At 41.0% G+C, this 26,268-nt stretch overlaps 1 protein-coding gene and 1 long non-coding RNA gene across 2 annotated transcripts in view; one reads left to right on the top strand and one right to left on the bottom strand.

Annotated features, from left to right (window-relative positions):
* Positions 1 to 26,268, bottom strand: part of LOC133364524 (bifunctional heparan sulfate N-deacetylase/N-sulfotransferase 4) — a 228,620-nt gene that overhangs the window by 52,644 nt on the left and 149,708 nt on the right. Inside the window, exon 6 of the mRNA XM_061585276.1 lies at positions 2,260 to 2,442. Within this exon, the coding sequence (XP_061441260.1) occupies positions 2,260 to 2,442 (183 nt within the window). The remainder of the gene's footprint in view (positions 1 to 2,259; positions 2,443 to 26,268) is intronic.
* LOC133364525 (uncharacterized) overlaps positions 1 to 26,268 on the top strand; it is a 167,907-nt gene that overhangs the window by 44,194 nt on the left and 97,445 nt on the right. The window lies entirely within an intron of this gene.

Genomic DNA, 26,268 nt, shown 5'->3' with positions numbered 1-26,268 from the left:
TATTCATTTAATTTATATCCCGCTCTTCCTCCCAGCAGGAGCCCAGGGTGGCAAACCAAGCACTAAAACACTTTAAAACATCATAAAAACAGATCTTAAAATACATTAAAACAAAACAGCATTAAAAACATTTTAAAGAAAACCTTAAAAAGGGTTAAAAACATTATTAAAAACATATTAAACAATTCTGACACAGATGCAGACAGTATGATAAAATAGGCGTGGCTACAACCTTGGTAGGTCACCTAGTCTGTCATGGCTGCAACCTTGGTAGGTCACATAGTCTGTCATTGTTTCTAAATGTTGCATCACATTATTTACAGGTTTTTAATTAAACTGTAATGAGTCACCCTGAGCTTGGGAAGAGTGATTTGTAACATATGAGATAAATAAGTGACAGACAAGGCAGGGTCCTGCAAGAAACAACTGTACCTTTTCCAGAATATCTAATGCACATTAGCGTATTTGAAAACACACAGTAAAGAGGTCCTTGGAAATCATGATTACATAAGACTCACATAACCTTTTTTTGTCATATAAAGAGGCTCTAAAAAGCAATAGAAAAAGAGACCAAATTATAAATTACTTCTACAGTACAAGTTGTAATATCCAATGCATGAAGAGACAAGAGATGCAGGATAGTAAAATAAGCAGGGCAGAGACAAAATGAGTCCTTGTATTTATTTTCAGCAGTGGAAAGACACTCTCTATTTCAACAATTTTTAGCAAGGCTTCTGAAAATGTCCCTAATTGCTAGAAAGACCCACATGACTAATCTAACAAGTATAGCCCTTGTTCTCAATTTACTTTTCCTTCACTGACATCATCAAGTACCCTAATCTGACTGGCTATATAGAACGGTGATGTCATGTTGTTCACTGAGTGATATTGACTGGGATACCCATGCTACTAATCCAGGAAGAAGAAAGAAGCAGGAAGTAGAGGGAAGGGTGGCACCGAAGCAGCAGCAGACAGAGGAGTCGATAGCAGTGAACAAGATTGAAAAAAAAGATGAATTTTATTACAATTTTATTACAATTAAAGGGGTGGGAAGATATTTATATCACCACTTTCCCCCAAATCACTACATTTGGTCCAAAAATTGAAATGTGAGAATATTCAGTGAGGCTCTAGCTTTCTTTAGAAAAGGGTGAATGAAATGGGATGTGAGAGTATTTTGAGAAACTTTAATCTGATCAAGCATCTTAGTCCAAATTACATAAGGACCTAGTTGTGAAAAGAATAGATTTCCTGCACATATGCTCCTGGGTAAATAAGGACAAATTCACACAAGCATATCCATCACTCACAATTATCAGGTGATAGCTTGGCATGTGTGAAACAGCCACAGTGATCAAACACCACAGAGAGAACTTTCACATCACCTGGCATTACTTCCCATTTACTGTCTTACACCCAATAGAATTCAGAGAAACTTGACAAATAAATTATTCAAAAGAATATAAAGTCCATAATTTTGAAGACAGGTTTCTCTCGACAGGGGCAGTAATTCCACAAGCCAATCTGCCTTTTACAAAAACCAAGCCTGAGACCCAGCCATTCCATCAAAGTCTCTGTCCATCCTGGAGATAAAGTATCAGGGGATTCCATCCCAGCTGCCTTTGCAAATGGGGCTTGTAGGTCTGATGCCCCAGCTGTGATGCTTGTTTGAAACCAAAAGAATCCACCTCACAGGTATATCCTTCCCATGGTGCAAGAGGCTACAGATCCTTCCCTGATAAATATCTCATACACCTTTTCTTATAACTATTTAAATAAAAGAATTCTAAATGCCACCATTCCTCTAGGTTGCTTGCAGCAATTGGAATTTCAATAATCCCATATCATAACATGGATTGTCTGCTTGATCTGTCTGTAGTCATCTCACTGACTGTTCATCAGAACAAGTTAATGCAGTGAATCAAGACAATAAGAGAGGGGATGGGAACTGAGTACACACTCTCACTCCCTCTTATAAATAACAGTCAACCCAATAGCTGATATTTTATAGCCCTAGCTCTAGGAAGGTGTTAATGAAAGTAACGTGACAGGCAGTGTCTTATCTGCTAGCTACTATATTTCTAGGCCAAACTGCCGACTTCGAAAGGGGAATTTAATTAACTTAAAAGGCCATTTAAAAACAGATTAAAATGTCTTAATTGGTAGACATTGCATTTTTACTTTCCTCCCAGCAGTCTTCCCTACAACAATATTGCAAATGAATGCTGGGCTCGTGCTGTTCAGTCAGCTGGGTATTACCTGCCAGAGTGGGTCTTTTTGCTCAGGGAAGAGCTCAAAGTACTTGTGAGCCAGCTGAATTGGTTGTAAGGTCTGCAGCTTCAGGTTTGTCCAGCTTTGAACAAAGCTGGCCAGATTGACAAATGTGTACAAACCTAGTTGGTCATTCCCATAGTTAGACAAGTGAGTCATGAAGATACTGATCTGAAAAGTAAACAGACAAATATTTGTTAGTTGGAGGAGGAGGAGGATATTACTAGATGGCAGCACCTGTATTTCCAACCAGGAGTTACATACGTTGCTGGTATTTAAAGTGTTCTAACATCTGTCCACTTCTTTTGCTCTATAAGGATGCATTCCCCAAAGGTATAGCTTGCATGGACTTCTTAAAAATAAATAAATAAAGGATAATAGTACTTTTTACTTCATCTGTAATGTAACATAATATGGCCTGGATTTTATAATGCTCTTTCAGCTTCTTTTGCTGTTGTATCACAAAATCTAGCTGTAGTTTTCAGAGCCTCTCACACTTTTGACTTTTAATCCACATACTACTCTGCTAATGTGATGTGATGGGTAATCATAACAGTAGTTGCAATATCTGCACCAGGTTTATCTAATATACCCACTTTTACAGTTTTTTCAAGGTGTGACAAATATTGGAAGGTCCAAGAGACTCTCATAATTTGCTTACAACCCTTAATAGTACAATGGGACTACAAAAGTCTCCTTTGCCAATGTGGATTAGTTCTATACTGGCATGGATGCTTCTTTTTTAAGCTCAGTGCTGAGGCCAGTGTAAAAGAGCAGTGTCCTGGCAGTGCTCAGGAGGAAGTGATGCATGCCTGGCTGAGGAAGGTGGCTCTGGGCCAGCCCTGGCCTGCTAACTACAGAGGCAGTAAAATGAGAGAGGTCGAAATGGAGGAGAAGGTTGAGAAGCTGCAACTCTTGTAGGGATGAAAGAGTGGATCCCAAGATCCCTGTGGAATTCCCTCCCCTTAAATATTAGACAGGCTCCATCTCTGTTATCTTTCCGGCGCCTATTGAAGACCTTCCTCTTTCAACAAGCCTTTTAAGTTGAGACCTTTTCCCAGTCTGTGTCTGTGTTGGAATTGCTTTTTTAATATGTTCTTTAAACCTTTTTTTAAAAAAAATATGTATTTAACCTTTTTTAAAAGATGGTTTAAACCTTTTTTAAAAAGATGTCTTCAAAGCTTTTTAAAAAAATGTTTTCAAAGATGTTTTGTTTTAATGTATTTTAAAGTCTGTTTTTATGATGTTTTAAAGTGTTTTTAGTGCTTCTGTTTGCAGCCCTGGGCTCTTGCTGGGAGGAAGGGTAGGATATAAATAAAGTAATAAATAAAAATAAAATAAAAAGATCTAGGCTTGATTGTTCTTTTTAAATATAGGAATCACTAGGAATCAAAGGAGCATGTATTCAAGAGTAAGAAATTTAAGATGACCTATCCCAGTGAAATGCTTCAGCAGATGCAGCTTGAATGAAACAGGATTCGTCTCCTCATGCTAATGCTTGGATCAGCTGGGGAACAGTTGATGCCTTATCTTCAGACTCTTTGATGGCCAGCCCACCTCTCTAAAATAAGACCCCCTTGGAATATATCTCTTGACCTTCCTTTTATATATAAAGTCTCATATAATTTTGTATTAATTTTTTGCTTATTGTGTGGCTTAAGAACATAAGAACATAAGAAGAGCCTGCTGGATCAGGCCAGTGGCCCATCTAGTCCAGCATCCTGTTCTCACAGTGGCCAACCAGGTGCCTGGGGGAAGCCCGCAAGCAGGACCCGAGTGCAAGAACACTCTCCCCTCCTGAGGCTTCTGGCAACTGGTTTTCAGAAGCATGCTGCCTCTGACTAGGGTGGCAGAGCACAGCCATCACGGCTAGTAGCCATTGATAGCCCTGTCCTCCATGAATTTGTCTAATCTTCTTTTAAAGCCATCCAAGCTGGTGGCCATTACTGCATCTTGTGGGAGCAAATTCCATAGTTTAACTATGCGCTGAGTAAAGAAGTACTTCCTTTTGTCTGTCCTGAATCTTCCAACATTCAGCTTCTTTGAATGTCCACGAGTTCTAGTATTATGAGAGAGGGAGAAGAACTTTTCTCTATCCACTTTCTCAGTGCCATGCATAATTTTATACACTTCTATCATGTCTCCTCTGACCCGCCTTTTCTCTAAACTAAAAAGCCCCAAATGCTGCAACCTTTCCTCGTAAGGGAGTCGCTCCATCCCTTTGATCATTCTGGTTGCCCTCTTCTGAACCTTTTCCAACTCTATAATATCCTTTTTGAGATGAGGCGACCAGAACTGTACACAGTATTCCAAATGCGGCCGCACCATAGATTTATACAACGGCATTATGATATCGGCTGTTTTATTTTCAATACCTTTCCTAATTATCGCTAGCATAGAATTTGCCTTTTTCACAGCTGCCGCACACTGGGTCGACATTTTCATCGTGCTGTCCACTACAACCCCGAGGTCTCTCTCCTGGTCGGTCACCGCCAGTTCAGACCCCATGAGCGTATATGTGAAATTCAGATTTTTTGCTCCAATATGCATAATTTTACACTTGTTTATATTGAATTGCATTTGCCATTTTTCTGCCCATTCACTCAGTTTGGAGAGGTCTTTTTGGAGCTCTTCGCAATCCCTTTTTGTTTTAACAACCCTGAACAATTTAGTGTCGTCAGCAAACTTGGCCACTTCACTGCTCACTCCTAATTCTAGGTCATTAATGAACAAATTGAAAAGTACAGGTCCCAATACCGATCCTTGAGGGATTCCACTTTCTACAGCCCTCCATTGGGAGAACTGTCCGTTTATTCCTACTCTCTGCTTTCTGCTTCTTAACCAATTCCTTATCCACAAGAGGACCTCTCCTCTTATTCCATGACTGCTAAGCTTCCTCAGAAGCCTTTGGTGAGGTAGCTTGTCAAACGCTTTTTGAAAGTCTAAGTACACTATGTCCACTGGATCACCTCTATCTATATGCTTGTTGACACTCTCAAAGAATTCTAATAGGTTACTGAGACAGGACTTTCCCTTGCAGAAGCCATGCTGGCTCTGCTTCAGCAAGGCTTGTTCTTCTATGTACTTAGTTAATCTAGCTTTAATAATACTTTCTACCAGTTTTCCAGGGACAGAAGTTAAGCTAACTGGCCTGTAATTTCTGGGATCCCCTCTGGATCCCTTTTTGAAGATTGGCGTTACATTTGTCACTTTCCAGTCCTCAGGCACGGAGGAGGACCCGAGGGACAAGTTACATATTTTAGTTAGCAGATCAGCAATTTCACATCTGAGTTCTTTGAGAACTCTCGGGTGGATGCCATCCGGGCCCAGTGATTTGTCAGTTTTTATATTGTCCATTAAGCCTAGAACTTCCTCTCTCGTTACCACTATTTGTCTCAGTTCCTCAGAATCCCTTCCTGCAAATGTTAGTTCAGGTTCAGGGATCTGCCCTATATCTTCCACTGTGAAGACAGATGCAAAGAATTCATTTAGCTTCTCTGCAATCTCCTTATCGTTCTTTAGTACACCTTTGACTCCTTTTTATTTTCTTCATTCGGACAAGACTTCCATTTTCTGAAGGAAGACTTTTTGCCTCTAAGAGCTTCCTTGCCTTTGCTCGTTAACCATGCTGGCATCTTCTTGGCCCTGGTGGTACCTTTTCTGATCTGCGGTATGCACTCCAGTTGAGCTTCTAATATAGTGTTTTTAAACAACTTCCAAGCATTTTCGAGTGATGTGACCCTCTGGACTTTGTTTTTCAGCTTTCTTTTTACCAATCCCCTCATTTTTGTGAAGTTTCCTATTTTAAAGTCAAATGTCACCGTGTTGGATTTTCTTGCCAATTGGCCATTTACATGTATGTTTAATTTAATAGCATTGTGGTCACTGCTCCCAATCGGTTCAACAACACTTACATCTCGCACCAGGTCCCGGTCCCCACTGAGGATTAAGTCCAGGGTTGCCGTCCCTCTGGTCGGTTCCATGACCAACTGGTCTAGGGAATAGTCATTTAGAATATCTAGAAACTTTGCTTCTTTGTCATGACTGGAACACATATGCAGCCAGTCTATGTCTGGGTAGTTGAAGTCACCCATTACTACCACATTTCCTAGTTTGGATGCTTCCTCAATTTCATATCTCATCTCCAGGTCTCCCTGAGCATTTTGATCAGGGGGACGATAGATCATTCCCAGTATTAAGTCCCTCCTGGGGCGTGGTATCACCACCCACAACGATTCTGTGGAGGAGTCTGCCTCTTTTGGGGTTTCAAGCTTGCTGGATTCAATGCCTTCTTTCACGTATAGAGCGACTCCACCACCAATACGTCCTGCCCTGTCCTTCCGATATAGTTTATATCCAGGGATAACCGTATCCCACTGGTTTTCTCCATTCCACCAGGTCTCCGTTATGCTCACTATATCAATGCTCTCCTCTAACACCAAGCACTCCAGTTCTTCCATCTTGGTTTGGAGGTTCCTAGCATTAGCGTACAATGTTTATGTATCTGACAAATCGGGATTTGGGAATCCTGCAATCTTAGCTTTTGCTTGCAATGAATGTGTTGCCTTTTGACACGTGTAAGCTATTGGTTGCCAAGAAAGGGAGGCATGCAATTGCTCCTGTTAGTGTTAGTGGAACTTGCTTCCAGTCTACAGATTGGATCTACTGGTAAATCTCTGACTGATATTGTTTCAATAGCCGTGCTGGCTAGAACTGATAGGAGTTGTAGTACAAAACATTGGGGGGAACCAGGTTAGGAAAAGCTGCTTTAGCACAGCAGTCTTCAGCCTTGTTTATTTTATTTATTATTACATTTGTCAAAATTCAAACACAATTTGAGTTGGTCTTTCACAGTGCAATACACTTCCTGTGTAGGTCGGAAGAATTTGGTAACATGTCCCTCTGAGCATATGATGACTGGTAGCAACACCTGCAAACAGCCCAAATAACAGAAACAAGACATGTGCTGTGCTGATCTTGTTTTAGCAGGGAGGAATCAACAATATTAAGACAGTGAATAGAGTTCAGATAGTCATTTTAAATATGTTTGATTTACTTTGCAATTTTAGAGAGGTTTCCTATATTCCTATTCTCTTTTGCTTCTGTTTCTGTGAATATGTGAAGTACAGCAACACTTTGCAACACTAAATGAAAGCTCCAAAAATAATTGTGGAATAATGGCACTGACTGTTCTGCAGAATAGCTTCCAATGGACATGAGGAGTGTCTCAGTTTGCACAAGATAAAACAGTGGGAGGTGAAATATATTCTAGCAAAATTCTAGGTGTGCTCTATGTTTTTAATTGACCATGGCCACCTTTCCTTAAGTGGAGTAGTTTAAGCTTAGCAGGCTGAAAACATGAATCTTGGGCAGGCCAAGTTTGTTTTTTCTAACAGCTAGAGTCATTGCTTAAGTAGGAACATACTGTTGCATGCCTCCCCAATCTCCGAGCTGTGAGATTTCAGGGGTCCCTGCGCTCATCCAGGGTTTGGTTTCCTTTGGGAAGAAGGTCAGCAGAGACTGTGGTGTCTTTATGCAATATGGTTTATTTATTTACACACATTCCAACCTGAACTTAGGATGGAGGGGTTCAAGGCATCAGCAGTCCAATATCCAGTTTTCCCATCAGTGTTACAGGAGGCACCCCAAATCTGCCTGTCTCCAGTTCCCAGCAATTCTTCCTCACAACTCAAAACACAAGCCTCTCCTAGCTGCCAGGGGGGGGGGCTCTCTTGAAGAGTTTCAATGAAAAAAGGGTCTTCCTGGCCCATTCACCAGTTGCTGGGCAACTGACAGACCCATTATCCTACCTGGCCATTCTATTAGCTTAACAAAAGAGACTCATCTGACCAGCAGAGCGAGTTCCTCATTCCAAGGCACAGGATTCCAAATCAGAGGTTGGAAGGGGACCCACAGGAATCATCCATTCCAATCACCATACTCATAACAATATTGTAATCAGTCTGATTTTACATCAAACTGCAGTTTCAGATTCAACTGTTAATGAGCCCAAAATATAAAGACAGCATAACCTCCAGTTTGAAACACAAAAGGCTGTCTTCACCATCATATAACATTGACCATTAAAAAGGCTTTGAAATTAATAAAATAAATTTGACACATTTCTAGGATGGATAATGAGAGAAATATAATTTTCTAGGTTAGATTCTCTGTAGAAACAGTAGTAACACAGGAAAGCAGCAAAGTAAGAAGAACACCTACAAACATACAAAAATATAATTCTCCATCTTTGGAGATGGCAGGTGTTGCCACCACTCACCATATGCTCAGAGGCACATGTTACCAAATTCTTCAAAGCTACACAGGAAGTGGATTGGACTGTGAAAGATCAACCCAAATTGTGTTTGCATTTTGACAAATTTGTAGGGCAGTACTATATCTCAGAGAGGAGGTCAGGTCTCCTGCTCCCCTGGTGCATTCACTATAGCTGCCCAATTTCCCCAAAGATTGATAGAAATATCTGTTGGCTATAGGTAGGTTCTTAAACAGCAAGGTTTTTGCCTGTTAGTGAATATCAAATTAAGTTTCATGAATGTAAAATCACTGTTTTATCAATAAATGCTTTTATCTGGCTTTATGTGGATTCAGTCTTTGTTATTCACGAACTTGTATACACTGGATTAACCAAAATTAGGATGTACATGGCAAATGAGTTAATGACACAGTTATCAAGAGATAAAAATAGCAGTAATTATTATACTTTGCTTTTGTTTCCAGTGGATTTACTCCTGGGTTAACAAGAAATATGGATTTTGTCAGAGGCAATGTAAAATAACTAATGCCAGCATTACAATCAGGGAAAGACATGCTAAACAGTGTATGTAGTCATTATGGAATACTTTGGATGGTATTACGAGAAAAGAAAACTGTGGCAGAAGCATCTTCCCCCTCAGCATCTAAGAAATACAGTGATCTCTCAGTAATATATTCCCTCGAGTGGCATTTTGCTGTAATCTGCTAATGGTATATCAATGTGGAAAACAAAAGAACAGTCTTGACTGTTTACTGGGGATTTGTAAGCAATGACAAATTTTTGTGTAAAAATGCCCTGATTTTGTATTTACGGGCATAACTAAGCACTATCTTAAAATATGAGCCCATGTGGATCAGAGCAAGGCTTCATTTACTCTGGCATCCTGATTCTAGCTACAGCCAGCCAGATGCTTATGGGAAGCCCACAGGCAGACTTAACGTAGCATATCTTGTATAGAGGTTTTCTGCCTTTAAATATGGAGGTTTCGTTTAGCGGAATCCTGCATGGATTCCGCTAATCTCATAAGAAAATTTCTGCAATATTTTATGTATTTAAAGGTAAAGGTGTCCCCGCACTTATAGTGCGAGTCGTTTCCGACTCTTAGGGTGATGTCTTGCGACATTTTACTAGTCAGGCCGTATATATGGGGTTGGATTGCCAGTTCCTTCCCGGCCTTTCTTTACCCCACCGCATATGCCGGGTACTCATTTTACTGACCATGGATGGATGGAAGGCTGAGTGGACCTCGACCCCTTTTACTGGAGATTTGACTTCCTCCTTCCGTTGGAATCGAACTCCGGCCATGAGCAGAGCTTCGGCCGCGTTACCGCTGCTTACCACTCTGTGCCACGGAGGGTCTTTTTATGTATTTACTAAATTTATATCCTGCCCTTCCAGAAGTAGCCCAGATGCACTTATGTAAAGATGCACTTACGTTTGTATCTGACATTATACTCAGTCTCACTGATGAAACTGTGACCCCAAGTTGTAGTGTTATGGGAAAAGGTGAAAAAAATTATCTCTCACATCTTTCATAATTTTACATATGTCCCAAACATAGTTGTTTTGTTTCTTGGACACTTTAGTTCTCATGAGTATGTACACATCTAGGCATGCGTATATGTGGTTATGATTTTTTTTGCCTAATTGTCCATGACTTTTATGATTATTTACACTCATTTGAGTTCCAGTAAGTATTAGGACTTCTGCTGAAAATGACAGACATAGGTAATATGCCTCCTACTCCATTTAGCCAAATAAGCTGAACTTGCACAGTGAGAAGTAAGCACCACATACTCCCAGGAGGGGAATGGGGGACAAATTCTATTTTGTTTGCATTTAAAGCCGAATCCATAGAATTTGCACTTTCCAAAACGATATGAGAACTGAAGCACAGCCATCCTTTGAAATTCACTCTTATCTGACCTTTGTGATAGTTTCCCAGCCAATGTTTACAAAAATGCATATATTAGGGGCAAGTGTGCATAAAAATGAATATATTGGTGACAGTAACATGTAGGAGAATACATGTAGGAGAATACAGAAATGTATTATATTATGAGAAAAAGCTTTGAAAAATCTGTCAAAACTGCATACAAAATGTGTTTATTAGCACTAAAATGCTAAAGAACTGTCATGGAGATTTTTTTTTTTTAATTGCTGGCTTAAATTCAGTATTATGCTATGAACTGCTACTTTTTATAGTGTGTGTATCTCACACACATCAATATATGTCTATACAGCTGCCTGCAGTTTTGGATATTCCTAGTGGTCATGGCTATAGGCACTGTTACAATGAGCTCCTGTACTTCAAAGTTTACCACTACGCTACTGGACTGGCAGTGCCATGTAACTAATATAACATACAGTTGTGCTTTATGCTTTTGTTGGGCATGGAGATAAACTGAAGTACTGAAATCCTTCTGAGACCTAGAGATCTGCATTCACACCATGCTCTTCTGCTTACTAGAATAACTGCAAGCAAAGAAGCCATTTGTTTTCCATTTTCACCCCTGCAGCTTCTGCCAATGTGCACTTCTTTAACAGTGGATCCACAGTGTTTAAAAACATGTCCATTATTTTGCTAAAATATTTATAAAGCTTTTAGTACATCCCTAAGGTGAGGATGGATGGAACTTAGGAGGAAGTGTCCCTCATGACCCATCGATAGTTGTGTTAGTGCTGTATCCACTTTATTTCACAAAAGGTCATTCAGACTGTTTTTGTCTTGCTCTGAGCCTCATATGAGCAATATGAGGTGAGCTCACTGTAATTTTTTACATCAGCTGAGTCAGACATGGCCACTTGATTTAAAATCATTGGTTGCAACAGGAGTATCACACTGGATCATGTGGTCAACTTCAGATAATTTTGGCCCTAGTTTCCTATACATCAATTCAACTAAACAGAAATGAAATTATTTATAGGAAACCTTTCTGAGAGTGTAAAGAAAAGTCTTTCAGTAATATTTTAGCCAATAAGAAGCATACAAGAAACTACTCCCCCCTTCGTCTTTCTGCCCATTGCCTTGTAAAAAATTCTACAGTGAAAATGTATAAACAAATATGCATGAGTCTTCCAATTTTAGGAGTGATGCTGCTTTGTTTCCCATTACCTGACCGTGCCTCCACTATAATCCATACTTCTGCTAAGGCAGGGATGGGGAACCTTTTCTGGCCAGAGGGCCAGATCTTCATATCCTCAACCCCTGGTGGGCCAAAGTAGACAGGTGGGTGGGTGTCGGAAGGCAGAGCTGGGGTCCCAATCCCGGGGAGCTGGATCCCGGAGAGTTGGGAGAAGAGTATTCGGATGGATGGCAGAGGGAAGGGGGAGGAACTTCCCCCCTTTGGAGCGAAGACGAAACAGAGGAACTACCAGTGATAAGGTCGCTTAGCAACGGGGAGCCTGAGCCCTCCCTGGACATTCTCACGCCTCCCCCTCTTTCAGGCTCAGAGCAAGAGGGGAAAGAGGGAGGGCTGCTCACAGCCGAAAAGCAGGGAGGCAGTTTACCATCAGCCCCTCCCCTATCCCCCATCCTGGAATCGGAAACTTCAGAAGAGGAGGGGGTGATGCTTCCCCCCTCACCGTGCACACGCAGACAGCTGAAAAGACAGGAGAGAAGGGGGGAAGGTGGGCAGTACCTGAGGGGCAGTTAAGGAGGAGCGAAAGATTGCGCGCCCATTTGGCCCCTTCTTAAAGAACAGGCGGGAAGAAGTCCCTTGCTCTGTCAACTTTCTCCCAATGCCGCAGGACCTGTATCCCTGTATTGCTTCATGAGAAAATGCAGTCTTTGTTTGGACATTACCCTAATAAAACATGAATTAACTACAGCCATTGGTCTGGTTCCTGAGTCACATCCTGGGCCTGACAGTGGGGCTGCCCACCTGCCAATCACATGACATCATAGCAACATCAGGTGATGCTTCCCTTTGTAATCTCGATTTTCTTGATGTCAAAGTGAGCCTGAAGGTATGCTCTGATCTGTCCAGGATATGAGCACATCTTCAAATGCCCCCCCACATAGAGACACACAAAGAGGATTGAAGGTACGCTCCCATTGGCCCAATGGGAGCATACCTTCAAATACCCACCTCACCAGTGATGTCAGCTGGTGGGTAGGTGTGGTTTGGGGAAAATGACCTCAGAGGACAAACTGGGCCCCTTGGGGGCCATGATTGACCTGGAGGCAGGAAGTTTCCCACCTCTGTGCTAAAGAGTCGCTGGAGCTGAAACTGTAGGGTAGAGATAGCCCATGTGGCCACACCCACACAGCCTTAACCTGGCCCCAGGACTGTGTTTGTGTTCCCTGATCATGTGTTTGCTTATTTTTATTTGCTAACTTTTTATTGCACTAAACTGCCTGTTTGTGTGAGCGAGCACCACTGGACACACTGTAAGTATAACAAATGTACTTTGTACAATATATGTTGTTTTTACTTCTACAGTTTTTGTTTATTGGATTAGAAGGCAGGTTAACATTATTACTTGTAAAAAATGTGTTTTCTAATTGTGTGGAAGTTCACCCTAATTAAAATCTGATAGAATAAATAGAAAAATAGAATAAATAGGAAAATTAATTATGCTGAGGAAGAAGGGAGGAGTGGTTTTAGTCAAAGGCATATTTCTTTTTGGACCCTGTGAGTCTGGCAACTTGATACAGTTGATAATGGAAATTGTGCTTGTGGCTTGATTTAAACTGAGATTATTTATTGTGTAAATAAACTGATTGCTGTTGTGGTAGGGAGACTGCATGCTGAACAATAATAATATGGTGACTGTAAAATCTACTCTTTACAGAAAGGATGGCGACAAAACAATTTTATTTAGAACTGGAACACACCTTAGGCATGAGAAAAGTCCACCAGAATTCTCTCTCTTCAGCTGCCTCAGGGCCTATCTGTGAATAATCTGAGCCTGCCTTTTAACTAAGTAGAATGCTGAGAAATGAGTGGGAAGTGTGGATTTTAGGGACACACTTTTGAGTCTGGTTTTCGGCCCGCAGGACTAATTCTACAAGAAAATACAGCTAATTTGCTCACCTTTTCCTAGCCTGGAGTGTAACATCAGCTCCTGATTTTTTTTTGTAAGACCAGGCCTGGAGCTGCTCTAGACTTAGACAGGATTCTCTTAACATTACAGTGCTTACTATATTGGTGCTAGAGCCAATTGCTTCTGGGGGTTTTTCTTTGCAACTTGGTAAAAGAATTAGGGTTGCCAGATCAAAAGTGTCCAAAACCCTGAGATGTCATGGGGTGGGCCCTAGTGATGACACGGGGGGGTAGTGATGTCATTAAGTATAAGACATCATCCACAATTCATTGGAGCATACCACTCCAACAAAAAAAAGTTCTCTGATTGGCAATTAAGATAGAAATCGTAGCTAAATGCGGATGTCCCCAGGTCCAGCTGAAGTGTCAGGATAATTCCTGCTCACCTGCTTAGGGAGCCTGTGTAGGAAACATTTAATCTAGTCTACTTGCTTCTGGCAAGAAGGGTTTAAGTGCCCTCAGGCCAGGCCAGTCACTAGAAGGTCATTGTAGGAAGCAAGGAGCCTAGTGTTGTGGAGATGTTAGTTGGGAGTACCCCAGAGTAAAGATGGATGCCCACAAAGGCTGCAATTCTAAACACACTTACTAAGGGACTAAGCCCCATAGAACTCAACAGGACTTACTTCTGAGTAGATATGGTTAAGATTGTGCTGTTGGTAAGGCTAGGGATCTTCTGCAAAGCAGAGTTGGCAACTTGCTGCCTGGAATGCCCTGCCTGCCTTTTAAAGTGGCTGCTCCTAACTTCTTCCAAACCAGAGGGTTTAAGGGGGTTGAGCTGAAAGCATGAAACCACTGTCTTTGCTTCTATGGATGTAAGGGAGTCGGGTCAGAAGTAAATGAAATGCAAATAGAAAAAGAAAAGACAGTGATGATTTCCTAAATACAATACCATACCAACCACAACAAGATTCCTATGAGTAAGGCAGAAAACTCAGCATCCCACAACCAGTCAGGGTTCCTAAACTAAACTAAAAAAATCCTGGCAGCCAATCAGCCAAGGTCACTGAAATCCCTATGCAGCACAACCTGACCCAGGGGCTGCAGTTAGTGCAGAATGCTGTGGCACAATTGCTGACATGAGTGAGACCCTAAATGGGCTGAATGTATTTTATGTGTGAGTGTGTGTGTATATGGAGTCTTTCCAACAACCCTGTGAAGTAGGGTTGATGATTGGAAACGAAGGTAGCTCATAACAATAAATAAATCCCTTTAAAATCCAATAACCATACAAACAAATATAAATCAATTGCAGAACAGATTAAAGTGGCATGATTCTGAATGTTGGGTTGGGTGAGTGAAGTTCCTTATCACTTGAAGCAGCAGTCCTGTGCATGCTTCCCTGTTTGAGTAAGCTCCACTGAACACATTGGGACTTGGTTCTGAGTAAACATGCATAGAAATGCACTATAAAAATCTTTATGGGTTGTGTGAATAATAAACATCTTTAATAGTCTTGCTTATATAAATATTCCTTCATATTATGTCTCAATAAGTATCTGATTTCACACTATGGTTGTACATTATTATTTCCTTTACCTTTTAAGTGTGCTCTGCTTCCTTGTGATGGTCATGATCCCCCTGTTGTTTTCACCTCAGGGGAAGATTAGGCTGAGAAATGATAAGTAGCCCATGGCCACCCACTAAACTTTGTAGCTGATTTCCATTAAAAAAATAATTAAAATGATTTACATGCAGGCAAAGCTCATGAGGTAATGCAGATCCACACAATACATTTACAGCACATCCAACTCGCATTTAAAGTGCATGACTTCCCCTAAAGAATCCTGCAAAGTGTCATTTCCCCCTCACAGATATCCCACCACCCTTAACAAACTACAGTTCCTATGATTCTGTGGTGGGATTTATGTGCTTGAAACACATTGTGTGGGATCTGCCGTACGAACGCTGGGCATTCATTAGTAAATTGAAAAGTATAATTTAAAAAGATAATTTTTAAACAGGGGAAGGGCTATAGCTCAGTGGTATGCTTTGCATTCAAAGGTCCAAAATCCAATCTCTAGAAAAGACTATTGCTTGGAATCCTGGAGAGCCAATACTTGTCCATGTCATCAGTACTGAACTAGATGGTACCAAATGGCCTGAGATGATATTTATCTGAAATTTATCCATATATTTTATTTACAACATGCAGGGCCTCCTGGTGGGTGGGTGCACGCACGTGCATATACACGCACACGTGCAGCCCCCCGCACAGCCCCCCATGCCCCCCCTACCTGTCTAGTCTTTACCATTGCCCTTAATGAAGATGGTGGCCGTGGTTTCCCTAAGGGGAATGAAGCCTCTCCGCTGCCATCTTTGTTGATGGCACATGTGCGTGCTACGTGCACACATCTCTGCCATCAACTAAGATGGCAGCAGCGGCTTCAGTACCTTAGGGAAGCTGCGGCCACCATCTTCATTAAGGGCAATGCTAAAAAGCCGGCTGACAGGTAAGTGGGGGGCGTGGATCGCAGAAGGGGAGCAGAGGGCCCCTCAGGGGCTCCTGTAGCTCCGGGGCCCTCGGGCCAGTGCCCAACCTGGCCACCCTTTAGAACTGGCCCTGATAACATGTATATACCGCTTTATTGTAAAAAAACCTTCAAAGTGGTTTACAGAAGGAATTTAAACAATGAAATTATTGGCAAAAACAGTTAAAGACAGATATTTAAAAAATTCAAAATAAAAAACAACAACTATGACTTAAAAACGGGGAAAAAAACATAATAGCTTCTACATGCCTGGGTAGGCTTGCCTAAACAAATGTTTTTAGCAGGTGCTGCAAAGAGTACAATGAAGACACCTTCCTAATGTCAATACACAGGGAGATCCATAGCATAGGTGCTGCCACACTAAAGGACTGATTTCTTACAAGAGCAGAGCAAGTACTATGTGGCACACGTAACATTGAAAGCATACCTTGAACTTGGCCTGATAGCAAATCGGCAACCAATGCAGATTTCAGAGCAGAGGTTTTATGTGTTGACAGGATCTCACCCATGTCAGCAATCATTCCGCAGCATTCTGCACTAACTGCAGTTCCTGGGACAAGTTGTTCTACATGAGGATTTCTGTGACCTTGGCTGACTGGCTGCCAGGATTCTTTTATTTATTTATTTTATTTATTGCATTTGTATACCGCCCCATAGCCGAAGCTCTCTGGGCAGTTTACAACAATTAAAAACATTAAAAACAAATATATAAATTTAAAAACAAATTTTTAAAAAGCAATTTAAAAAAATTAGTTTTGATTTTTAGTTAGGAATTCTGACTGGTTATGGGATGCTGAGTTTTCTGCCTTACTCATAGGAATCTTGTGGTTGGTATGGTATTGCATTTAAGAAATCATCACCGTCTTTTTCTTTTTGCGACATCAGTGGTTTCACGCACTCAGCTCAACCACCTTAAACCCATTGATGGTGCACTATGTTGGTTACATGATGGTTTATTTCTTGCCTAATAATGGTAAAAGAGAATTCACATACTGGGAAGTGTGACTGCAATTGCTGTTGTTCCGAAGCTGCTGCCTGTTACCAAACCATATGTGTTTTCTATCAGTTATTACTCACTTGAATTGGGTTGGGTGTCAAATTGAGTTCATAGCAGTTAAAAGGTAATCTTCTTACTCATTTCTCAAACCTCTAACTGCAGTGAAGAAGTTAAGAGCAGCCATGTTAAAAGGGAGGGGCATAGCATTCCAGACAGGGGGTTGCCAACCCTGCTTGGGTATGGATATCTTTGCAGAGGATCCCTAGTCAAGCCTTACCAACAGCACAAACCTAACCATACCTACTCTGAAATCAATCCTATTGAGTTCTATGGGACTTAGTCCCTTAGTAAGTGTGTTTAGACTTGCTGCCTTCAGGGCATCCATGTTTACTCCTGAGTGCTCCCATCTAACATCTCCAGAACACTAGCCTCCTTTCTTTTTACACTGGCCTTCTGTTGACTGGCCTGGCCCGAAAGGCACTTAAACCCTTCTTGCGAGAAGCAAGTAGACTAGATTAAATGTTCCCTACCCAGGCTCCCTAAGCAGGTGAGAAGGAATGATCCTGTCACTTTGGCTGGACCAGGGAATACCCTGTTTTAGCTAAGATTGCTACCTTAATTTCCAATCAGAGCTTTTTTTTTTAATGGTATGCTCCAAGGAACTGTGGTTGATGATTAGTATATCAAGCTTAATGGCATCACCAGGGTCCCCACCATGGGATCACTAGGATCCACCCCCATGACATCACTAGGATTCGCTCCTGAAATTTCAGGGTGTGGAATGCTTCTGACCTGGCAACTTTACTTGTTGCAGAAATAAAACAATAGACCAGTAGCGTTTTAAAGGCGTGCAAATGTATAATTGAATAAATCTTCATGGACAACTATAAAAAAGCAAGCCTTTTAAGTTGAGACCTATCCTAGTCTGCGTCTAGGTTAGGATTGCTTATTAATATGTGTTTTTTTAATAAAATGTTTTCAACCCTTTTTTAAAAGATGTTTTTAAAGCTTTTTAAAAAAAATTTTTTAATGTTGTTTTGTTTTAATGTATTTTAAGGTCTGTTTTTATGATATTTTAAAGTGTTTTTCGCGTTTCTGTTTGCTGCCCTGGGCTCCTGCTGGGAGGAAGGGCGGGATATAAATCAAATAAATAAATAAATAAAAATGCATCTGCTGAAGCAGACTCTAGCCCAAGCCAAATTATACCATAATAAATTTGTTAAGTCTTCAAGGTGCTACTACTGTTCTTTTTGTTGTTTTGCTAAAGTTGCACTATGATCTACTTCACGTGGTGGTTGTGAGAATAAAAATGCTTTGGCAAACCTAAAATGCTATTACAAAAAGTAGGATGGTGCAGAGGATGGTTCAGATGGATCAACGTTCTGCCTAAGTATAAGGCAGCTTCTTATGTTCTTAAGAACTTCTGGGTACTAGAACATTTGCCATTTGGTTTGCTTTCTTTATCCTTTAACTGATAAAATGCAACAAAAATTATATTCTACATCTGGTTATTTACCAACTTTGTAGTCTGATTCATAATATTTGGTTAATGACTTATTAAAAAATAGGAACTGTTTTGATTTGAAACAGATGAACTTGTAAACACGGATCTTCCAGAAAAAAAGAGCCTGGACAGTGACTTCATTAAAGCAGCTCTAAGAGGGCAGCTGTTCAAACAAAGAACAGAAGGCTCTTGCTATATTTCAGCCAGCTATCACTTGGCAACCATTTTTCTTTCCTTTGCAGCACAGGCCTGATTCATTAAAAAGGCAATACATGCTAAACACAGTGTAATTAATTCTAGGTGAAATGCATTTAGACAGCACTTGGCTGCATACTGAGGGCTATCTCAGCCTATGGTGATCCTAAGCACTGCTCATTCAGAAGGAAATTTCACACTGCACAATTTAATGAACACTTGATTCCAGAACTTAATTTTGAAATGAGTAGTGCTGTGATTTGAGCCTGCCTGCCAGCACAGCTTAATAAGTCAGGGCCTACCAGGAATCCGCCCTGGAACCTGTTTTGAACCCTTCTTTTCCCAACTCAGCTATATGTGAATAATATTGGGATAGGAGAAGTATTTTGAAGGGGAAGCTTGAAATGTGAACATTTTAGTTTATTTATTAATTAAATTTACATCCAGCCCTTCCTCCCTGAAGGAACCCTTGGGCGGCAAACAAAAACACTCTGAAACATCTTTTAAAACATCTTAAAAAGCAATTCCAACACAGACATGGACTGTGCATTCCTGAACATTTCCTCTCCTCAAATAGCTTGGTCCCAGTTTCCGTCAGTTTCAGTCCCAGCCCCCTTCGAGCTGGGATTCTAACACAACTTTGCTGTTGGGACAAGCTTTATTCTAACGTGCAGCTAGATACATTTTGTACAGTGTCAAAAAAATTGTGCAGTGTGAAATAGGTTTTTGTGCAGTTAAGCATATGGAATTTAATACGGAGCGAGTAGTTTCTAAAAAGGAAATAGATGAGAAAATATAAAAAGAAATAGAAAATGAAGATAAATACTGGTTCCTTTCAAATCTTCATAACCTAATAGTACTAGTCGGTGCTTTTTTGGTAAAAAAAATGAGGTGCTGGTACTCATATCTTGATAAAAGTACTGTGGGTGCCAGAACAAAATGGCTGGCATGGGCAGCAAAAAAATAGGTGCTGGTACTCACCTACTGGGGGCAAAGGCAGGATATAAATTTAATGAACAATGTACTGCCTTCAAGTTGATTCCGACTTATGGTGACTCTACAAATAGGGTTTTCATGAGGCTGAGAGGCAGTGACTGGCCCAAGGTGTAGCTTAACCACTACACCAAATAAATAATAAATACTCTGTACTGGTCACAAAAAGCCCTGCTAATAGTATATTATGGGACTAATTACTTGAATAGTTTGGAGGCAGACAGTGTGCTGCTTGTGTAGTAAGATAAAAGCTTAGCGTAATCTCTTCACTATAACTTTAAGAGAGCCCGCAGTCCTAACCTGATTTACCTGGGAGTAAGCCCCACTGAATTTAGTGGGACTTACCTCTGCGTAGATATGGTTAGGATTGCAGCCGTAGTTTCTCTTTTCTGCTGGGGTCTAGGGCAGAGCCTCTTTCCTTCTCTTGGTGTAGGCCCTGGAGCCGAAGCAATATGCCATGCAGCTCCTCAGAAGCTAGTGTATTCTCATGTTTTGTAATAATCAAGAACCCTGTTGCAAAGGCACATGCGTCTCCTGCATATTGCTTAGGAAGCAGAGCCTAGAGGTGGACTGAGCAGGTAAGCTCATTCCTTGTACGGTTGCCAGGTTCCTGGCCTGAGACTGATTCTGTTGGGCCTGGCAACCAAGAGGTCTTCTGTATCTTTAAAAGTTGTGCAGGGGGAAGGGAAAATTCCACCTTGTGGTTTTTCCCATTACAGTGTTGCAAGAACACCTGCACTTGGCTGACTTTCTCTTCTCCTAAAGATACAGGATCAGTCTCAGGCCATGAACCTGGCAACCCTAATTCCTTATAAGAACCACACCCAAGGGCTATTAAAGCTATGCTCTCCACTACTTGCTATCCTCTCCCAATGAGGCTTCTCATTGGCTGCAAATGGTATCGGGAGAGTTATCTGCAACTAAGAATCATGGTTTGACTATAAACCCTAGGATCCCCAGTTGCATATATCCCCAGCCAAGAGGTGGAGCCAGACCCAGGCCTTTAAAGGCCCCAGTCTCTGGTGAGCCGGCCTCTTTCTTTGTGTGCCGGCTTTCCCACCGACCCTCCCTTGGTCTTAGGGCATCACTGAGCTGTGTTTAACTAGGTTGCTGGTTGACAGGGCTGGATAGGATTTTTTCCTCTCAACGAATCTGGCCCCATGGTTGAGCAGGTTTTTTCGCCTATCCCTCAGTGGTTCACTGTGCAATTGTTAGGCGTTCACTTACTTCTGTCACAACTTTAAGCAGAAATGGCATTGGGCAGGATCAATCATAAGGGGGACTCCCATAAGGAGTCCAGTGGGGGTACACAATGGCCATGCCCCTAGCTTGGGAGGGGCGCTGCCTCATCCAGCTCACAACCCCTCCCACTGGTTGGTCAGCGGGACCACAGGTGCCTTGGGTTCACACCCCACTTGGGTCTAAAGCGGGCCAACTCCCAAAGGTAGTTCCCAACTGCTTGTTGGTTGATTCAGCATTCCTCCAGCATGGGCTGCCAGAATGAAGTGGATCCTTGCCCTACTGCCATGCCAACCCTGCTTTACTTGCTCTTATCAATAAAGTTGGGGCCTTACTTCACCCATAAAACTGTGTCTGGGTGTGTTATTCCCATTGCTAAAGGGGGCGTAACATGCTCCTACCACACAAGTGACTTTAGGATTGCAGTCTTATTTTTCAAATGCTGAGACATCAGCAATTATATGCTGGATATATAAGCGATAACAGCAGCTACCTAATATCTAAATTGCTTTGGAAATAACCTAAGATTTTCCAGCAACCAAGAAAAATAGAGAAACGCATCCTTTCAGTGGCTGAAAGTCCCAAATCTTCCCACACAGAAGTCTGAAGTACTATTCTAAAATACACACAGTTCCCCCCCCCCAACAAGTCCTTATCATTCAGTTCATAGAATCATTGAGTAGGAAATAGGGATGTGCTAGAATTCTGCCCAACCCGGACTTGGTACTGAATTTTCCATTAATTTGCTTAATCTGTATTGTTGTGGATCAGATTTTTATGTAGCAATTTTCTGTGGCTCTTTTTGAAAACAGATTTTTTTTAAAAAAATCTGCCTCTAAAATATCAATACAATATCAAGAACAATAATTTTATCAATATTTCATTTAACATTTCCTTTCAAAATCTCAATATTTCCTTCCAAAATATATATATTATTTTTTGAGAGCGGGAAAAAACGGATTGGTAAAAGTAGTGGCTAGCAGACAAAAAACAAAATTGAATCAATACTGGCCTGTTAGGTCAACAGAATACTTTCAGATCACCACCAGCCAACAGATTCCATCTCCAGTACGAAGGGATCTCAAAGATAAACTGGTTCAACCCGGCCAATGCAGGAAACCCACTACTACCTCATCCCTGATTGGTGGCCATCTACTTCATACATTCATCCCAACTTTTAAAAGCACAATTTAATTTTCCCCCCTTCCTTTGGGCTCTTCTATCATTCTGAATGGCAGAATTCTGAGCATTATGGATTTAAACATGTTTCTGTTAAAAATGAAGTACATGTTCATATGAACTTAACCAGTGATAACAGCAGTGAAACCAACCCCAGTGACTATGGCTGTGTACACACCTAACATTTAAAGCACACATACCCTTTAAAAATCCTGTAACTGTAATTTGTTAAGGGAATTGTAGCTCTGAGTTTCCAGAACTGTAATTCTTAGAATGCTTTGTGTTTTAAAAGCATGGTGTGTACACAGCCGAAGCTTCTTACACCAGCACAGATTCCTGGGCTTCAGTAGTGGTGAGTGTGGTGGAACTTGATTCCTGTCACTGGTGTTGCTGCTGCTTACCTGGATGGTTGAGACAGGGTGCTGGCAAGGTCAAGGCCGCATGGGTGTACCAGTGGGAGTGCTGGATTGGCAGCAGTGGTCTTGCTGCACCCACAAAGCTCTGACCTCACCAATACCCTGCTTTCACCCTGTCTAGGCAAGCAACAGCAATACTGATGTTGGAAGGGCAGCTCCCTTCCACTGAAGGGGCTGCTACTGCTGGTGTTATATTCTAAGTTGCCATTTGTACCGTTGTTGGCTTTTACTGTTAAGAAGTTTGTCTCTTTAGCATTTCCATAGACTGGCTGTTATGACTAGTAATCTCAATATGTTCAGGGGCAAAGGGGTAAGTTCCAGTCATTCCTTTGTTGGCATGTGTACATTACAGGCTATCCTCTACAAACATGTTAAGTAGCTTAGCATTACTAGTTGCATTCAGTTAAGTCAACCAGTGCATCCCCTTCTGTGGCTTAGGTTCAAATTTGTCCTCCTAAGTGTGTGACTGATGAAAGTGTTGGCTTTATATATACAGATTGCTTTTGTGGCTCAGGCTGCAAGCCTCCCTGAGAACTGATAAAATGTGTTCCTGTCTTCAAATCTGTAAATATAATGCAATTATTTGTTGTCTTGAATGAAAACATAAATTCAATTTTACATGGGGAAATTCATAACAAACAAAGTTCCCTAAGAGCATTCATTACTTTGTAGCTGAATTACCAGCTTCTGGTGCAGGCTCTATGGGAGAGCAAGAAATATTACTCTGGCTACAGTTCTGATCCAACCAATGGCATTTTAATTTCCCATGTAGGTTTGTCAATACATCTCAGACCTATAAATTCCACACTGTTCTAGCCTTAGGTAGAAATTCAGTAGATCAGTCTTATTTGAGGGGATCATACTTATATAACATGCCTTATTACCACGGCCTATGAGGAGTAACAACACTTTAAAAAATACAGCACATGCACAAAATGTATAAGAAGTTATCTGCCATGCAAGCATACAGAAATATGAGAATCAGAGTTCATATCAGAACTTATGTATACTCTGGGAAATAGGCTAAAATTGCAATATTATTCCTCTGACATGTTGTAACACTTGCTCATAAACCACATTTTATTGATGACTTACAAGTCCTCCAAACAGCCAGCAGTCCAGCATCTGAACTTTTCAGGAACATCCCCAATACCAAACAGCAAGAAGATGCAGAATCTTAACTAAGAACAAAGGATATAGAACAGCAATCCCTATTGGCTGGAAGTTTTGTTTATGATCCAGTAAAGCCAGTTTGAATATATTGTGGGGCAGTGGCATGCCATCTAAGGAATGGGACAATGTTCCCCACACCCCCGTTTCAGGCTATATGTGATTATTATTCATGAGCACCCATATTTCTCTTCAGTTCATTTGTTCTACATCCTGACTATTGTTGTTGTTGTTATGTGCCTTCAAGTCGATTATGACTTATGGCGACCCTATGAATAAGTGACCTCCAATAGCATCTGTCACAGTGACTGGGCAGCATGGATAATATTGTTCCAATTTACACAAAACTTAAAAATAATCATTGTCATGAGCCTGTATATGTTCATGACTTATTAAAAAGCCCATAAGTAATATCTTGGCTCAAGCAAGGAGCTCTGGGAGATTCTACAGTTAGGAAAAGACAGGCCTCTGACAAAGCAAAATCCTGAGTTTCACTTTCCAGCTGAGGACGGTTAAGAAGAAGCCTAAACACAAACATCTGGCTATCTGTGCTGATTAGCAAGTGCCTAGCACTCAAGGTCATTTTTGGCCTGTGAAGTTTGAAACACGGTTGGGAGGGGGGCCTGAAGGCGCGCAAAAGGAAGAAACATCTAGAAAGGGGTTACATCAGCCCATTCCTGATTGGATAATTAATCTGGGACCGTTAGGATCCTTTCTCTTAAGTATAGGGCTGGAATCCCAAAGCTTTTGTTCCCTGAAGTTGACCTAAAGGGTTCCTGGTTCCCTAAGAGTTGCCTATGGGAGGCAACTATGCAGGGTTCCATTCTTCTTGTTCTGATGCCAACCTCTCTTAGGAGAGTAGTCATTGCAACCATCTACCTCATGTGTAAGTATTAGGCTAGAAAAGGTTGTTATTTTCTAGTTGTGTCTGTCAATCCTCTTGTTTGTACCAAAATCCCTATTTGGGTGTATGGTCTTAAAGGATTACTTGCTGCTATATATTTGGTGTTGGATTGCACAGCCTTGGCAAGAGTGAAGTGGTATTTTTTCAGTTCCAGTCCCATTTCCCTAAGGGTGGGGTTTGGGTCTGATGCATGGTCCCTGTGCCTTGACGGTAGGGATTCATGACAATCATAGCAAATGCTCTTAAGATATGCTGGTAGTTTTTTGGCAGTAGTTACTTATTGAACATATCCAATTCAGGTTCTTGAACCTTACTCTGAATTTTGCTTTTCCCCTCTGTAATTGAAATGACATCTCTGCAGGTGCCAATCACACCTTCCAAATCAGCACTAATACTAATAACTAATGTTATTCTTCTATGATCATAACATGGTCATGTAACATTAGACATAGTGAGGCTACAAGGGGCTTCAATCCTGAAGTAGTAGGCCTCTCCTATGGGAGTGGTATTAACAATTGAACAGGCTTAATATGGACATAATGACATTATGTCAGTGTGAACAATTCAAAAATAAGCATACTGAAACTTCCGATAGATCCTCACATTTTGAAGGATTTATTTCCACTGAGGGCAAAAGTAAACAGAAGAAGAGAAAATATGGTATTTGCTAGCTCAACACAGCTGCATGTGAGAACTCTGATAGGTTCTACCCATCACACATGTCTCCTGAAACAACTGAAATGGATCCCCACTTTTGTAACCAATAAAATATCATCCAACATGATCAGCATTTAACTATTGATTTAATGTCGCCACTGAGAAAATGAAAGTAATTTCCCTAAAGACTGAAGGAGAGGGTTGTTCAGCTGTTTAAAGGTACACTAGTCATTGAAGTCTTGCATTCTGCTTGTGCTTTGCTGGCAGCAACTGCTCTTTCCTTCCTTTGAAAAAATCCAAACATGGCATCTATATGTCAAGCAATATTAAATCTCAAAGCCCAATGGAATGGATAATAAATAACTACTTGTGCATGTTTGGCAAAATTGTGCAATACCTTTATACTTTATGCATTTTTGCATAAGAACAGGAGAGCATCCCAATCAAAAATATGTGTCCACAATGGAACTTTACTTGGCTTGGGAAATTCACCAAACAAGTAGAAAGGAAATTAGTAATGGCAGTACTGAGGGAATGTTCTGCCTACCATTTAATTGTATTTACATACTCCTCCAGCCCAGGTAAAATACCCCTGCCTGGCTAAATTGCATAATAGTCTCCAACAGATGAAAATAGGAACAATTCTCATACTAAGATTCATTGTCTAAACCTCCCCCACAGTCGTTCATATTGCTGAACTCTGTATTCAGTATTCACTAGCAGGCAAAAAACCCCCGTGGTTTAAGAATGTACCTATAGCCAACATATATTTCTATCAAACTTTAAAAAGCTCCTGCTGGGAGGAATGGCAGGATAGAAATCAAATAATAAATAAATAAATTAATAACCAGGGAAATTGGGCAGCTATAGTGAATGCACCAGGGGAGCAGGAGCCTTGACCTCTTCTCTAAGATATTGTACTGCCCTACAAA

This window comes from Rhineura floridana, chromosome 9, assembly GCF_030035675.1.
Source record: "Rhineura floridana isolate rRhiFlo1 chromosome 9, rRhiFlo1.hap2, whole genome shotgun sequence".
In the NCBI taxonomy this organism is placed as follows: domain Eukaryota; kingdom Metazoa; phylum Chordata; class Lepidosauria; order Squamata; family Rhineuridae; genus Rhineura; species Rhineura floridana.
Note: the sequence above shows the minus strand (reverse complement) of the source record. Positions and strands in the feature narration are given on the sequence as shown.